The sequence below is a fragment of the Pangasianodon hypophthalmus genome, chromosome 12 (genome assembly GCF_027358585.1).
Source record: "Pangasianodon hypophthalmus isolate fPanHyp1 chromosome 12, fPanHyp1.pri, whole genome shotgun sequence".
NCBI classification, from domain to species: domain Eukaryota; kingdom Metazoa; phylum Chordata; class Actinopteri; order Siluriformes; family Pangasiidae; genus Pangasianodon; species Pangasianodon hypophthalmus.
In genome coordinates, this window is record NC_069721.1 from 11,908,550 (window position 1) to 11,925,562 (window position 17,013).

Genomic DNA, 17,013 nt, shown 5'->3' on the forward strand with positions numbered 1-17,013 from the left:
GCTCTTCTTACTTTCCAAAGGTTTTTTGAAGGAAGAATATACCAGACTTCAGTCAGTTTGAATATGATTTGATGACTCAACAGCAATATGCGCTGTGAAAGTAAACATGCAAGTCTCTCTGGTTGCAGAATACAAGGTTTTGTAAAAATCTGACCATAAACAATCTGATCTGAGAATATTGTAAGTTCCTCCTGCTGTTCCTCTTGCAGTCGAGTGTGCGGAGCTCCCCGCATGCCCCCTGGAGTTCCAGCAGCAGCTGGAACAGTCGACGCTCCAGTTGGAACAGTCTGGGCCGAGCCCCGAGCTTGAAGAGGCAGAAGCGGCAGTCGGGCGAGCGGCGCTCCTTGCTCTCCGGAGACAGCCACTCCAGCTCTGATGAGGATGGTGCTGGAGGGGGAGGAAGGATGTTGGAAGGTGATAACGTTTCCCTCAGCAGGACAGATTCTTTTGGCCAAAGGCCACGGCACAGACGCATGGAGTCTCTGGAGACACGCAGCTCGTTTGACCTGCCTCCGGACACACTGCAGGTGCCGTACCTGCACAGATCGGCTAGCATCCACAGCACACGGCCACCAAATCTGATCAGCAATGGCAAGAGCTCGCCCACGGGAGCCACCACGCAGCTCTCATTAGATGATCATCACAGTGAGGATGACAATGCTGACGAGGAGGGAAACCTGGTAAGAACAGCTGCAGCACTTATTTGCTGCATATTAAGAGTTGATATAGAGGAATTGCTGACTCTACAGGAGGAAAAGAGTTTTTTCTCTTTAAGCATAACTCACATGGAATGTACATCCTTACTTTTTCTTCTTGTTATTTATTTATTTTTTTTTGCAGAGTCGAAGAGCTCGTCTGTACCGCTGGCTGGAGCGTAAGCAGCCTGAATGGTGCAGGCAGAGAACCACCTGGTCTCTCTATCTCTTTCCTCCTGAGTCCAGGTGATCCTGCTTATTCTCCTGCCGTATATGCAGTGTCTGCCATTTTGCACTAAAGGCACACTCAAACTGTCCGTTTAGTCGGTTTTGCCCTATTCTCATGTGCTTTGGAGTAAGAACGAGCCTGGGGAACCTCCCAGAGCTTTCAGCCTCAACGCACACATGCACAGACCACTGTTTTGGCCCTGTCTCTTCCCATCCTCACACTAAGCTTTATAGAGTACTTATTAGAGATAAAAAAGAGGGGAGAAAACCCAGCTTTGCACAGTGCATTCTGCCAGCACTTTACTAATTAAACATCAGTCACACATCCTCCTCCTCCTGAAGTGTGCCCAAAAGGATGCAGATTCTCACCACGCTGCACATTCAGATGCTGATCTCATTATCCTCTGTGCAGAGCAGCACCGCTTAGATGCAAGTGCTTATGTCTGTAACCACAGTTAAGGTTAGAATGTGAATTCTTGCTTAAAATGAGGCTAGGATTTATCTTTGTTACCTGTTTGGCAAGACAGTCACATCGTCTGTCGTATATACATTAAATTACAGTGGAAGTCTAAGCTGCACTGTACCTTCTTGTTTAGGAAATTTCCTGTTAGGAGTCTGGAGCTCTGTCTCAAATGCTGTATTTTGCATATGATTAGTGCTAGTGGGTTCACGCATACATGAGATATAGTGTGCTGTTAATACCCGAATTATGTAATGTCACAGAAAAATGAAGCATGGACCATTGGAGACATTTGCACTCATCATTTGCAGTGTGTTTTACGTAGCAGAAGTCAGCTGCTGCAATTATTATTATTATTGTTTTTATTAAATGTCATTTCCATTTATGTCCTTTAGTTAGCATTTATTTCGTTATTATTTGACAGAAAGATCAGATGTTGCCTATACTGTATTTTAGATGTAGGTTGAGAATGTCTCGCATCTCACTATTCAGCCCACTATATCTGTCCTTACAGAGTGAGAGATTAGAGCTGGGGAAAGGATGTTGGCATGACTACTCGTCGGAGTTGTCACTAGGGATGAGCGATATGATGATATGAACTTTATATAGCCAAAAGTTTGTGGACACCTGACCATCACACCCACATCATTATAGATTTAGTCCCCCTAACATCTCATTATAGATTTAGTCCCCCTTTACTGTTATAGTAGCCTCCACTCTTCGGGGAAGGCTTTCCGCTAGATTATGTGGCTATGGGGATTTGTCCATTCAGCCACAGAAGCATTTGTGAGGTCAGGCTCTAATGTTGGATGAGGAAGCCTGGCATGTAGTCAGCATTCCAGTTCATCCCAAAGGTGTTCGGTGGGGTTGATGTTAGGACTCTGTGCAGGTCACTCGAGTTCTTCCACACCGAACTTGGCAAACCACGTGTCCATGGACCTCACTTTGTGCCCAGGGGCATTGTCATGCTGGAACAGGTTTGGGCCCCTTAATTCCAGTGAAGGGAAATCTTAATGCAACAGCATATGAAGACATTCTAGACAATTGTGTGCTTCCAATTTTGTCGCAACAGTTTGGGGAAGTCCCACATATGGCTGTGATGGTCACGTTTCCACAAACTTTTGGCTGTATAGTGTATTATGGAAGTATATGGATTGGAGTAAAGTAGTAGCACACTATCTACTAGTCTGCTAAAACATGAGTTATGCATTGTAGCTCATTCTTCTGCCGTAATTTCAGAATCTAAATTTTTTCTTTTTATGTTCATGCAACCCAATAAGCAATCATACTTGCAAACATAAACACAACGCCTCTTGCAATGATTTTCTAATGGCTCTTAAGCATTGAGAATGGCACAAGTGAGGCTAATATCATGCAGTCTATACTTGCCCTAAAATTATATAATTACTGGATAATCTGCATTAATTCTTTCATGCTGTATCTGTATTCTAAGTGCCTGACTTCATCATATCTTACAGGATTCGTGTGAGCTGCAATAAAATCATCACGCACAAGATGTTTGACCATGTGGTGCTTGTTATTATCTTCCTCAACTGCATCACCATTGCCATGGAGAGGCCCAAGATTGAGGCAAAGAGTCCTGTGAGTGCACATCAACACAAACATAGTCACATTTGATTAGAGGATCAGAAGATCGGTAAGGCCGGTATTTAGTGATCTCATAGGCATAGCTAGTGCAGCTTGTTTCTAAGGCAAAGCTCAGTCACTGTAATGATAATAGATTCAGTTATCTGCAAGGACTCTCTTTGGCTAATTGGTAAGAATGTACCAGAATATGTTAATAGATAGGTAGATGATCTGGAAATCAACACATAATTTGCCTAATGTTTGAAAGACAAATGAAGAAGCTACACACCAAATCACACCCACAAATTAAAAACACATTTCACTATATTTCAGCAATCGGAAGCATTAAATTGCACATGAATTGAATTTCGTATTTAATAGGTGCACCGTTTGCTGTGGTTCAGCCTCATTAGAATGAACACATTTGGTAAATGAATGATTATGCAGGATTTAGAGGACGAGAGTGTAAAAGGATTCTATTTCTTCTTCTTGCCTCTTTTCAGTCCCACATGAAAGATTAGCAGAGTTTAAGAGTTTATTCTCATTATGAGTTTGACAGTTGCCCACATAGTCAGCAGCAAAATAATACAGATGAAGGTAAAGGTCTCTGAAATTGCCAGCAAGAAGGGGTTTCTATAGAGTGTGTTATCGTAATGGCGCATCACACTCAACTCACTGTCAGGATGTCAAGAGGAGATGCCAAAATATTGCATGAAAAATGATCTTCTCAGATCTCCTTCACATCAGTATATACAGCAGTTACAGAGGCACTGGAGGTTGTGACTCTTTGTTTTAGGTAGTTATGTAAAATTGTTATGTAATTAGTTCATTAGTTCTTTTTAATCCCCTTCAGGTTTGTGACACTATGAAAGATTTAGATTTAATTGGCTCATTTACAATGCAGTTATTTGTGGAGCCCGTTTTAGCCTTTGATGAAAATATCTTTGCCAAGATTTGGCTTTGCTTTTGCATACATGGCCCCATCTCACAGTAAGCATGGCATCTTCAGAAAAGACAGCTTTGATATTTTTAATATTCTTTTCATTCAAGTGTTATTTCAGCAGGGAATAACCCCAGCTGGTGATGTTACCAGAGGGCCTATACGTGCTCACTATAAATAATGACCAAATGATTAGTTTAGGCATTATGATAATAAAAAGCATGCACAGAACTTACAGACACAATATATATTTGCGTTAAAAACATGCACAGCCAAATTAATCTGCCAAAATAGCACTGAGATGGCTCAGGGGCTTTTTCAATCCTGGTATGGTAGGGAAATTAAAATTAAATCTTTTTTATTATTACATTTAGTGATGGTCAGTGAAGTTACAAGTGTGAACCAATCTAACAAACCACTGCAATTATACATATTTTTAAATGTCAACCCAGTTGTAATGCTGCCTGGTAATTTCTATAATAGTGCCTTGGAACTAAAAAGCCATTGATGCGTATGACAATGTAATGTAAAAGATATTTCAGAGAACATGCTTCAATATTCACATAAATAATGTGAAAATATTAACAAATGATTTCTCAAAGGGGTAAGGTCTGTATATGCTGCGTTCATTTGTTTATTTTGTTTAAAAATGAGAATGGGAAAACAAGGAAACTGCTTTTTATTTTATTTGTTTTACTTGGTAAACATTAAAATAGGATTTTTTTTTTCCATAATTTTTTTTTTTAATAAAATATTGACTCTCTGCTTGTTTCATCACACAAAGTCTAGAAATGAAATATTCATCATCTAAATATGAGTACAAGTAAACTATTCTCTGTTGAAGATGTGTACTCTGGACCCTTATTGTGTTTTGTATTTTGTGTTTTCATAAAACATGCTAAAAATCAGATCAATGTATGCAGAAATAAGTTTTGGTTATGTCAGGGGAATATAGAAAATCAAGAAGTGCCATCATTAACAGAAACATAAAATTCTTCCTCATATACTGTTTCCAGAAGGGATGATTTAATATTACAATATTTGAAAATCAACCTGTGTGTGAATGAGTGTGTGTGTGTGTGTCTGTAGGGCTGGACTTGTGTTATATCATCTAAAGTGGAATATCTCTTGCTTTCAAGTAATCACATTACTGTATAGTATTAACATACAGTACATGATTGGTGATGGCATATGTGGATAATATACAGAGAATACAGATTTGCATGCATTGCTGTCTGTCTGTGAGTGAAGTGTGTGGGTTTGACTCGAGGGAGATCTGCTCGGCACATAAGCAGCAGGTCTCTAATAGACAGCTGAAGGAGAAGGTACTAGTGTGAGTAAGCATAGATCACAGGGGGCCATTATGATAAATTTATCTGTTTCCTGAATAGATTTTACTCCATTTTTTTCCCAAAGAAAGCCCAGGGTAGGTGGCAAGTCATGCAGTACTGAAATGCTTCTTTTTTTTTTACAGAGCTGAAGGCATTTAGAGGTCACAGGCTTATGATTTGGATGGGAAGGACAAGTGAAAAGGCTTGAAATAGAAATTAATGCAAATGGACTGTGTTCAGTCATTGTGCAATGGTATTTATTTTCCTTCTGTGTCACACACAAAATGGTGGAGGCTTCTGAAGCTATTGGCAAAAATGATCCAAAAGCTATTCTGATGTTTTTTCTTTTTTTTTGTAAGTTATTGTTTTTTAGACACATTGTGAAGCCTGGGAAAGCTAGTTTTCCTTTCTGTTTTCCATCCTTTTTTTTTTCCCCCAAGTCTAGCATATGTAATCTGATTTTAACTTTTTGTAACTTTTTTTCTCTGAGACTTTATGGTTTGATCACCTCTCTCTGAACCTGCATAGTAAAGCTATCACGTGTGTGTACTTGCAATGGTTACTCTTTTTTAGGTTAATGTGTAAGTGTATAGAAAAAAAGAAAGGAAAAGTGTACAAATCTATATCTTTGCTTGTAGTACCATGACGGGTACATCTTTTGTACAATTTCTATGCAGTTTTAGTGCATTTATGTATATACCTTTATGATTTAGGGTCCATAATTGGACCTTGCCCCCCTGCTGTATGTTTAATTAGATTTTACAGTGTGGCGCCTGCCCAGGTATAAAGTTCATATTAAAGCTCCCACCCTAGCAACAAGGAAAGGTATCCTTTTCCTGAGTGTTTTCCCACTTCATGCCCAGTTTTCCCACTTCATGCCCAGTTTTCCCACTTCATGCCCAGTTTTCCCAAGATAGAATCCACCGTGATCCTGACCAGAATAAAATGGTTGCTGAAGATGATAGTATCCTTTTTTCCCTTTTCTTAGTGTGTATCTACATTAGACCTTGATAACATTCTTTTTTCAAAATTGCTAATATGTGTTTCTTTAAATATTATAATGGACAATGCCATCATTCAAATATGACTCCTTCAAACCTGCATTTTATAGTATGGCCACAAAGAGGCAGTAGTTTTCCCCAGTGCCCTCTGCTTAACACCTGTCTGTCATGCTTATAGCCTCTTCCATCTCAGAATGAACTTTACTGTAGTTACACAGGATGGTGGTTCTCTCCAAGTACTTGCTGCTTGGGAATTTGCACTAATGGTCAAACGGGTTGAGCATACTGTATCTTTGAAAGAATCTCTGCCAAATGAGCCAATTCCTTGACAAAGAATTTTCTGATTTTGGTTGTGTATCCCTTCTTTCTCATGTTTGTAGCTTGTGCATTTTGATTGACTTTATGTGACTTGTGGATGGCTCACCTGAAATATCAGTTGGGAAACTGATTAGCTGTGATAATCTTGGAGCATGTAACAGGATGATAAATTTAAAGATGTGTGGTTTTCATATGTGGTTTTCTGCAGATACAGTAGATCCAGATTTTAGAGTTTTTATTGAAATTTTCCAGCTCGTTCTTGTTGTTACGCTTAAAAGCATACAATTGCCAAATACTTGCAATAGTTTTCTTTTTAGCAACCAGATCATGACCCTAGGTATTAAATCCTGAGTGTTTTCCCACTTCATGCCCAGTTTTCCCAAGATAGGCTCCGAATCCACCGTGATCCTGACCAGAATAAAATGGTTGCTGAAGATGAATAAATCATGACTAGTTGCTCAAGCCAATGTCTCGATTGCACACAGGCGAATTTCATCTACTCTTACACTTACTCGCATACTCAATTAAGAGTCAAATATGTTTCATGTCAAAAATAATATTACTGTTCATCATTGTTAACATTGTGACAATAAAATTTAACTGACATGCCTAATTAACATGTATTCACAGACTAGCTCTCTCCCTGCCTGTCTCACCTCACATGTTCAATTTAATTTTCAGAACTTTTTAACTTTAATTGGATACATTGCTCTTCATGCCCTTACGCCAGTCACAGTCCCACGATGAAGTCTCTTTATAGTAATGGGTAGCTCGCTGAGCTTAGATGTGTGACATTAATACTTCATGAGGACTTTTTTTCATTTAGATATTAACAAATGCCATCAGACTCCACACCTGAGCCTCCTGTAACAAGTGTATGCTTTTCAGCAAGTGTGCCATTTCAGAACTTAATGTAATAAGCAATAGATTGGGGTGGAGGGATGGAGCAAGTGGAATTGTAGTAAGATTTATTTAGTAAGCACTCTGCGCTTGTGTGTATTGGAGAGAGCAGAATTTCAACAGTTAGAAGCTCTGACAGATAGACGAAGGCTGGAGGTGACTGACCGAGACCCTATGGGATCCAGACGTTAAGCGCTCTGGCATGGTCTTCCTCATTCATAAACTCACAAATGCACATATTGTGTGCCAGTAATGAATGAAAACATGCTCACAGCAGAACCAAGACAGATAAATGCTGCAGATATGATGTCAGTGTGAGACCATCTCTAACAGTACGGAGCTGAGGCAGTCTGTAGATACTGTAAGACGCAGTCATGGGGTCTGGTGCTTCACGCAAAAGGACGAGCAGAATAAATAAGGAGGAGAGATGGTGATGGCCACATTCCTGCCGAAATGCTGTTTTTCTTTCCCTGAACCATGTTTAAATAGTAAGGCAGTCTCTCATCCCTTTGCATATGGTTTCCTTTAGTATGGGCCTCAGGTCCTGAGCCAAGTTTGTGACAGCTATGATAAATGAAAAAAAAAAAAATCAGCTGACTCCTTCCGCTTTACCATCAACTTTTTGCATAGCCTGAATCATAAATGTGCGTTTGAGGCATTATTGTACGCCAAGTAACAAGTGTTAATGCTACCTGAAGTAGTGCAGGGTACAGCCAGTGTCTGATCATCAGCCAGCACTATGAGCATGGAGCTAATCATCAACGCCTTTATCCAGGACAAAGCTGGGCTGGTGAAGGGCAAAGAGAAGAAACAGTTTATACCTGACACGAGAGAAATTAGTGTGAGATTTGCCTGTACACTTTTTACCACAGTAGATGGGTAGATCTTTCAGGCTGTGCTGCAAACGGTCCCAAGTCAGCAATGAGTTCAAATGTATTTGACAAGACTGCTTTATGCATTTTCCACCTGAGAGCATAGAGGAAGCATGGCTGAGGAGAGAAAGAATTTATACACACAGGGTTCCTCTCAACTAGCGGAAAATAACAGACTTGTAATTAAAAGTTAAAAGTTACTAATTAAAACCTATTAATTAAAAATGAAAACTAATTAAAAGTTGTATGACGTCTGTTGCGTGCAATCGATCGCACCACCTTAAAATGATGAAGGTGTAATAAACAGCAATGTTCTGCATATTCTAGAAGGGTTTATATGAATTTATCAAATTTGTTTAAGTGCATTTTCAAGTAGTAATTTCTTAATTACTTAATTAGGGATAAATTCACAGTGATAAATTCAAATATTTACAATATATTTTTGTGAATCCATTTATTTCTGTAAAGCTGCTTTGTGACAATGTCCATTGTTAAAAGCGCTATACAAATAAAATTGAATTGAATTGAATTAATTTGTTGGGATTAAGCAAAAATAATCCCAACAAATTAAGAAATAACTACTACTTATAATAAATTACTTTATTATAAAATAACCCATTTTATAACTGAATCTAGCAGCTTCAGGGTTCAGTGTGTAATCCTGTGCTCAGGTTACTGTCTGTGCTGTGTTTACCTCTGTGTGTTTGTGGATTCTCTCCGACTGTACTCTGGTGTCGTCCTGGTGTCCAAAAAACATGCTGGTAGGCTGTTTGGCTACTTTAAATTGGCCCTAGGTCTGAGTGTGTGTGATACGCCGCAATAGACTGGGGTATCACATCCGCCACCAAAACTGACCTGCTTGGCCAGGATAAAGCATCTACTACAGATGAATAAATCAGTGATTATTTATGATAAACACAATATCAATAATATATCACAGCACTGGTGAATTCTCAAATCTGATTGCTCAGAAGGTGTTGATTAATATTCTATTATAGCAGCTTGGACTGTAGTATCACCTGTAATTCAAATCATAGGTTTATATTAATGCATTCACTCTATCATTTCTCCATATAATAATAAAAGGAGTTTAAAAAAAAAAGGTTATTTAACAAATCGTTGATATGTTGAAGATTTCTGTAAGCAGACATTTATTTAACATTTATGGAAAGCGTCTGGAGTATGAACAGTCAGTAACTTTTTTGCCTCAGAAGAGTCTTCAGGACAGAGGAATTAGCAATTTAGAGTTTCTCAGTAACATGACAAGCTGCAGTTTTTGTCTTAACTTCAAGAGAAAAAAAGAGCCTTGTGAGGGAATGACTGTTTATAGCTGCTGTAACATAAATGATAACAGCAACTAACTTGTCTTGTGGATATTGCACAATATTTAGTGTACAAATATAAATATGTGGAATAAAAAAAATTAGCATTGGTAAATTGCTGTGGAGGAATAAAATACTTTTTGACATGCTGTTGTTGCAAAATCAAAATTAGCTTTGGGATGGGAACGGCATCACACCATCCCATCATTGATTATTTTTCTATAACATCATGGTCTGTCATGTTTATTCTTTTTTCTTATACAGTGGTAGAGGATTTTAACTATGCTTGGTAGATCTGAGGGCGCTGTAGTGTGGACTTGGCATCAGAGGGGCTTGTCAGCTGTAGAAAGAAAAGTTTACAGAACTGGCTCAGATTTTTTTTTTAAGACTTACCTGTTTCCTTTCTACTCTTTTCATCTTTTCACACATTTGCGTATAACTACACTGTACATTTCCATTTTAACCTGTTTGATTAATTTCCTGCAAAGTTACAAATGGGAACTGACTTCTTTGGGGTAGGATTACTACAGTGCTCATTACCTGCTGAGGTAAATAACATTACCCATTGAGTCTGATAAACAGTTTCTCATGAACAGTTTCTGTATGTTTGTGTGTGTATTTGTGTGTGTCTGTGAGATGTTAATGCATTTGGAGTACTCTATGCGTGGGCAGAGTCACAGCTCCATAGCTAACTTCACAGGAGGCACCTCTAATGTGTGATATGGCTCACATGCTCACACACATAAACAGTGAGGACTGCATTATGTGTGATACTGCAATGACTAAGACGTCTCTTTCTTTCCTCGTCTTGCTCTCTCCACAGGAGCGTATATTCCTGACGGTGTCCAACTACATCTTCACAGCCATCTTCGTGACTGAAATGACAATAAAGGTAGGAGGTAACACTGGCATTTGCTTGGGTGTGGGCTCATTGGTCATCTCCGATGGGGGGGTTGGGGCGGTGAACCCTGCCTCATGTAAGTGTTTGTAAATTAATGCTCAATGCATTTCTGCTTTAGATCAGCATGGCCAGAGCAGTCCCACTCATCACATTCATAGATACTTGGACAAAGGCTGAAACAGTGTTCTCTCTCTGACGGCTTCAACTTCCCTCAAATAGCTAAATTTAAAAATTCCAACATACGAAATGCAAACTGAAGAAAAGGCAGCCATTAAGTCCACCTTTAAGATGTGCCTTCAACTTTCAGTGCTACGTTTGTTAGTACTACACAGAAAGGATTGTCTGCCAGATATTCAAATCACTAGCATTGAAATGGATGAACATGCCGAGACCTCTCAAGAGAAGCCAGAAAAGTTCACAGGTGTCATTCAGTGAGGTCTAGGCTTTCTATTTTGAGAGCTGCTATATGCCAGGTCACGCCCACTCAAGAGATTTCAAATGAAAATCATGCTAGAGAATAATCTTACTCACCGGAGGTTAATTAACAACGCCTTACAAAAAGTGTCTAGGGCAAAGAGTGAGGGAGACGGGAGGGGTGCTGCAGGGGTGCGGCTCTCTCTGCCTGACGTGCCTTTGTTCAGGTGAGGGTTTGATCATGTCGTCATTTGATATATTCATGTGCAGTGCATTAGGAGCATTCGCATTTCTCCTGGGGAAGTCTTTTTTGGGGAGTTGATCCTATTTTTTGTCTGATTTGTTTACCTCTGCTGCTGTGAGCTCATCTTAGATCATACTGTGCCACTAAGTTACTGCACAGGCTCAGCTCATAACTGCTATTGTAGTACAGCAAAGATCCTATGAGAATCTAGGAAACATATCTTTTAAATACGCACTTAAAACAGGAGATTATGGTAAAGTTTCTGCCAGAATACACATTAGTTTTTTTTTCAGGTGGCAGAGATGGTGACAGTTGCAGTTTTAGAATCTTTATTTTTAAACAGGCAAATGAATCCAACCCGTGAGGCAGAACCAAAGTCGGAGTAGAGGCAGAAGTCAGGTGATGTGCAAACAGAGTTAACTGGGCAAAAGACAAAGGCATAAACCAAATAACCAGCAACGTAGTCATGACCAAGAACACTAGCGCAGAATAACAAAGGGCTTGGTATCACAAGTACGAGACACTGAGCGTATACTTCACAATGAAAACTAAGTGTCCTTAAGTAGTGTGGCAGTGATTATGTCATTGGCTGTGTGATGGGTGCTGTAGTCTTCAGCGGCTATGTTTGTAGGCTGCTCTGTTCTGGGAGTTGTAGTTGGCGGTCATGCTTTTAGGTCACTCTGTGTTACTTGGAGTAGGAAGCAACACAGTTTCCGGCATTGATGTGAGAGTTTTGAGTTTGATTTTTAAAAAAGAGTTAATATATGATAACATACATAATATACTATAATATGATATAATATAATATAATATAATATAATATAATATAATATAATATAATATAATATAATATAATATAATATAATATAATATAATATAATATAATGTAATGTAATATAATGTAATATAATATAATATAATATAATGCAATACAAAACCATACAATACAATACAATATAATTCAACATCCAACAGTGTGTTTGAATTCTCAAATCAGAAGGTATGGATTAATTTTCTATAAGAGCATGACTCTGATAGTAGTTCTGGTTGTAACATACAATGATATGTTTATATTAATGCACTTGTTTGAATTATTATTATTATTTCTATTGTAACAGCTCATTCACAAGGGCTTTTATTGGCAGAACTCCACATAAAATAAAATTTAAACAAAAAGTGATTAAGAAAACGTGTTGTTTAGTATAGAAAAACCTATAATCACTGTTGTAGGTTGAGCATTTATGTAAAAAAACATTTATTTAACATTTAAGGAAGGAATCTCCAGTTTCAGTTCATTGTAATGGTCAGCAGGTTTTCCCCCATGGGAGAGTCTTCAGGACTGGTGACTTTGCTCTTTCCAGTTTCTCGATAACATGACAAGCATGACATTTTACTGTTTTATTAACTTCAGGAGAAAGGAAAAAGAGAGACTGAGGAGGAAATGACTGTTTATAGCTGTGACAAGTAATAACAGAAAATCACTTTTTTTGCAAACATTTCGTAATATTAAATGTAATAATTAAATGCTTTAGGGTGTGCTGTTATAGAATAATCAGTAATCAACGTTGGGGTTGCAGTGGGCCTGTTATTTGTTTAGGGACTGTATCATACCACCCTGGTGTGGATTATTTTCCCAAAATTACAGCATGCCCCGTAATGTTTTATTCCTTACATAATATAATATAATATAATATAATATAATATAATATAATATAATGTGATATAATATAATATAATATAATGTATTTTTTATATATATGTAATATATCCTGAGCAAAGTTAGTTCAGTTAGTGATTGCTCATCTGTGTGTGTGTGTGTGTGTGTGTGTGTGTGTGTGTGCTGAAGGTGGTGGCCCTGGGCTGGTGTTTTGGGGAGAAGTCATACCTGAAGAGCAGCTGGAATGTTTTGGATGGGATGCTGGTGCTCATCTCAGTCATTGACATCCTGGTGTCTATGATCTCAAACAGTGGCACTAAGATCTTGGGCATGCTGCGTGTGCTGAGGCTGCTGAGAACTCTACGCCCCCTCCGGTATGTATTTATACTGCTGTTCTGCTAATTTGCTCTGCTCTAACTCTCATGTTTTCTCATCTCTATGTTCTGGAATGTATAAATGAATCACACTGAATTTTAAATTGAAATAAAAACTTATATATAATAATACACAGTGAACAACAAGCTGGCAGTCTGAGTATCAGTAAGTCTTAACCTAAGTGTAAAAAAAAAAAAAAAAAGCAAAAAGTTTCTTTTTGCATTTACTTTATTTCAGCGAATTCAAAACAGATGTTCAACATTCAGTAATCTATGGGATTATGCAGAAAAAGCTCTATCTGAAATTCCAGTCTACAGGGTTTAGTCAGAAAGTTGATATTTTCTCCTATGAGATGCCTTATCTTGCAGTATGCCTCATGCCTCACTTCTTGTAAAGAGAACCTCTTGAAGCCAGCTGAAAGATTGATCAAATATTCAAGTGGAGCACAAAATCTAATATTCATCCAATTTGCCTGCAAAATGCTTCTACTGGATCTAAGCTCTCATTCATTCATCCTTTTCCTGCAGTGATCTTATTTCTCCTGTATATGGTTTCTCAATTGGCCATTACAGAAATATCTAATCAAATACATTGTATTGGTCTTTCTTGATTGGATTTAAAATGATAATGATGAAGGGTGGATTTGGATCATCATTGTTGTATTCCTGAGGAAACACAGGAAAAGAAATGAAGAGAATTCCACTTGAGACATTGTGTGTTTTCAGGGACCGCATTCCAGAGGAGAATTGCATTCCATGTTTGTTGTTGATTAGGTAGTGCCTGTGTTCCATGTGTGAAGGTTGTGGATGATCATGCTTTCAGAGAGACACCACAGAGGAAAATTTGAATGTGTCTTAATTCATTTTTATGATGTTGTCCATCAGAGGAAATTTCACTTGTGGTGATGTGAGGCCAGAAATGGAGGTAAAAATGCTGAGTGCATCTTACCGCGAGTTATAGCTGATCTAATTACTAGCACTGTTTTAATAAAAGGTGAGTCAGTGATTTTTTTTACTCTAATATGCAGTGAAGGTCTTCTCAGATTCTGGCAGCTGTCAATAAATTATCTGTTGAAAGGGCAGACTCTGGTCTCTGTGATGACACAGGTGCTGGAAATGTAATAAAAACAAACTGACCACCAACGTCTAACCACTCATGACAAGGAGGCGCCTCTATATGCCTGTCAATAACGCTGCCTTTTAGTTGAGAAAGCATTACCTCTTGCACTAGCATTCAGATGTTCTACCCTAGGGAGTGTGTGCAGTTCAGCTGTGTTTAGGCTTTGTGGATTTATGAGGAACACCAAGTTCAACTTTAGTTTTAAAACCCATATTTTCAAAATTACTGATTATAATTTTAAGCTATATTTATAAGACCTGCACTATACACACACACACACACACACACACACACACTCACAGACACACATGCACACACATTCCATTCCATTGCTATTTCCCTATGCCTGCTATGTCACTGGCTTTCTTCACATTATGACACTGCAGTTTTTAGCACGAATACTGATTCAGAATACTGTTTGAGTGGAGTGTGTGTGTGTGTGTGTGTGTGTGTTCCCCATTATGTGTAAGGACACAGTTCTCTGTTGTACACAGCAGATTCCCTGAAGTAGCAAAAGCCATGTGAATAAAACATGTCATGCTGTGTGTTGCCTTCTTCAGCTCTGCAGAGTTTACATTACAAAGGTGTGTTATTCTCGCTCACAGCCGAGCCAGCCGCCAAAACGCTCCGCTTCGGAGCATTTTACTGCTTGCATGCGGGCTTCAGCATCACTGGACACCTTTCAAAGTTTTACTTGACTTTTAAACCTTTCTTCAGTCTCTGGGTTTTATGTTAATACACTCAGCTATGGAGTCCAAGTTGAAATCAAAAGAAAGACAAAGTCATAAAAAGTCTCTGCAGCACAAGCTCAGCTGCCCCAGTAAAGATGTGCCTGGTGCAGGGAGGGCTGGGTAATCTACACCATATGTGGGCTGCTTGGTGTTGCAGATTCAAGGTAGGATTATTTATCAGTGTGTTAGGGTTTAGTGGGGAAATGTGTTATTTTGTGACTTTGTGTGTGTTTATGTTTGTGATCATGTCTCATCAGAGATATTAATAGTGTTAGTACAGTGTAGTAGAATGATTTATCTGATATGTGTGCAGCTGAGCCACATACTCTCCCATGTTCTCTCCTCAACCCTTTGACCCGCAGGTTGCTAGATGTTACACAAAATGCCACCAGTGTGTCTAAATCAACCTTAACACGACATGATAATCTGTGTGCTCACATTCATTCCTCTTAGAGCGTTGGCTCTTTTAATATGTCCTTTCTCTAGGATAAGTTCAATTTGACCTCCAACATACAGTATGATGTATAGATCCTGTAGCCACACTCTGCTTTATTAACATTTGTTCTCGTTAACCCTCCTTAATTATGAATGTTCGGGGTGCTCACCCTGTCTCGGATTCATTTGTTAAGCTAACGTCACCACTGATGCACTGAAACGAGTTAGCTGTCCTGTGTTGCATATTCGCTGTAATTAAGAAGAGGAAGAGCAACAAAAGGGATGGCACACAGATGGGTTCAATTGGTTTTGTATTGTGGTCTGATTAGTTGCATTCTCAGGTTCTCTGGAGATGCCTTTAATCCATTATTGTTTCTAGGTAATTGCTTGTGTAATTGTTTTTGCCTCTAAAATTGTAATTTCTCAAGATTAATTGAGTGTGTTGGGAAGCAAGAGAACAAGACAGAAGAGGATTTGTATCTCTACTCTGTATAGAGTTTTTGTCTTGACAAAAAAAAATCTTGACAGAGCATCCAGACTAGAAATGTGCAACGAGGGACTAAGGATGCAACAAAAAGGTTATGTGAGCAGGAAGTTTTTACTGTCATGCGGCTGAGTGGTCAGATGTGTGGCTTGTGGGACAAATAAAGATAATGTTTATTAACCTGAATGTAGGTCATAGTGTGATGCATTTACAAGCTTTATTCATTCATCCTTAGTAACTTCCTGGTCAGTGTCTCAGTGCTTTAAATTAGGTTGCTAGTTTGTTTATATTTTGGAAAATAGAACTGACTCACTTTGTTAAAAAATATAGCAGGCAGGTAAAAACAAAATAATAACTGATTAAAACCACATCATTAGTTGAGACTAATTCAGAGCTTTCCAGTGTTTCTGGAGGTAAAGTTGTAGGGTTTTTTTTGTATAAAAAAAATAATAATAATAATTACTGGTTTAGGCCTTGGGCACTTTGGGTTTAAATCCAAATACTTTCTTTGTGTTCACATTCTACTTTTAGTTGTGCTGTGTAGATCTGCAGTGTGTTGGTGTATGTATGTGTGAAGGACAGCCGTGGCATTCTCTTCTCTCTTTATCTCTCTCTCTCTCTGTTTCTCTCTCTCCATTCAGCACAGCCTGACTCCAGCATCCTTTAATTAATGAAAGCTTGTGCCCTGGGAACAAGTGGATCCTCCGTACAGTACTTGTTGTTCTCTCAGACTCTTTTCCTACAGAGAAAATTGACGACTTGTGTATGGGAGACTAAATCTGAATACAGTGAATACTCATTATGTTTCACAAGTGACAGCAGAAGCCGTGCTGTTCTGCAGTGAACTGTGTGAACAGAGTTAAATTCAGGAGCCTCTGTGTTTCTGCCGGTCCCTTTAGGCTTGACCGAGTTATCCTCTTGCTTCCCACTGGGGTTTGCAAACAAGTGCTTACTCTAAATTCCTGTCTGCTCCATATTTATGGTTCTCCCCAAGCTGGG

The 17,013-nt window shown here is 38.6% G+C and overlaps 1 protein-coding gene across 13 annotated transcripts in view; it reads left to right on the forward strand.

Annotated features, from left to right (window-relative positions):
- The window catches only part of cacna1g (calcium channel, voltage-dependent, T type, alpha 1G subunit), a 177,541-nt gene that overhangs the window by 121,742 nt on the left and 38,786 nt on the right, over window positions 1-17,013 (forward strand). For all 13 annotated transcript variants that reach the window (XM_053238660.1, XM_053238658.1, XM_053238666.1 and 10 more), the window contains 5 exons: window positions 210-680; window positions 841-941; window positions 2,862-2,985; window positions 10,478-10,546; window positions 13,060-13,244. In XM_053238660.1, the coding sequence (XP_053094635.1) occupies window positions 210-680; window positions 841-941; window positions 2,862-2,985; window positions 10,478-10,546; window positions 13,060-13,244 (950 nt within the window). The remainder of the gene's footprint in view (window positions 1-209; window positions 681-840; window positions 942-2,861; window positions 2,986-10,477; window positions 10,547-13,059; window positions 13,245-17,013) is intronic.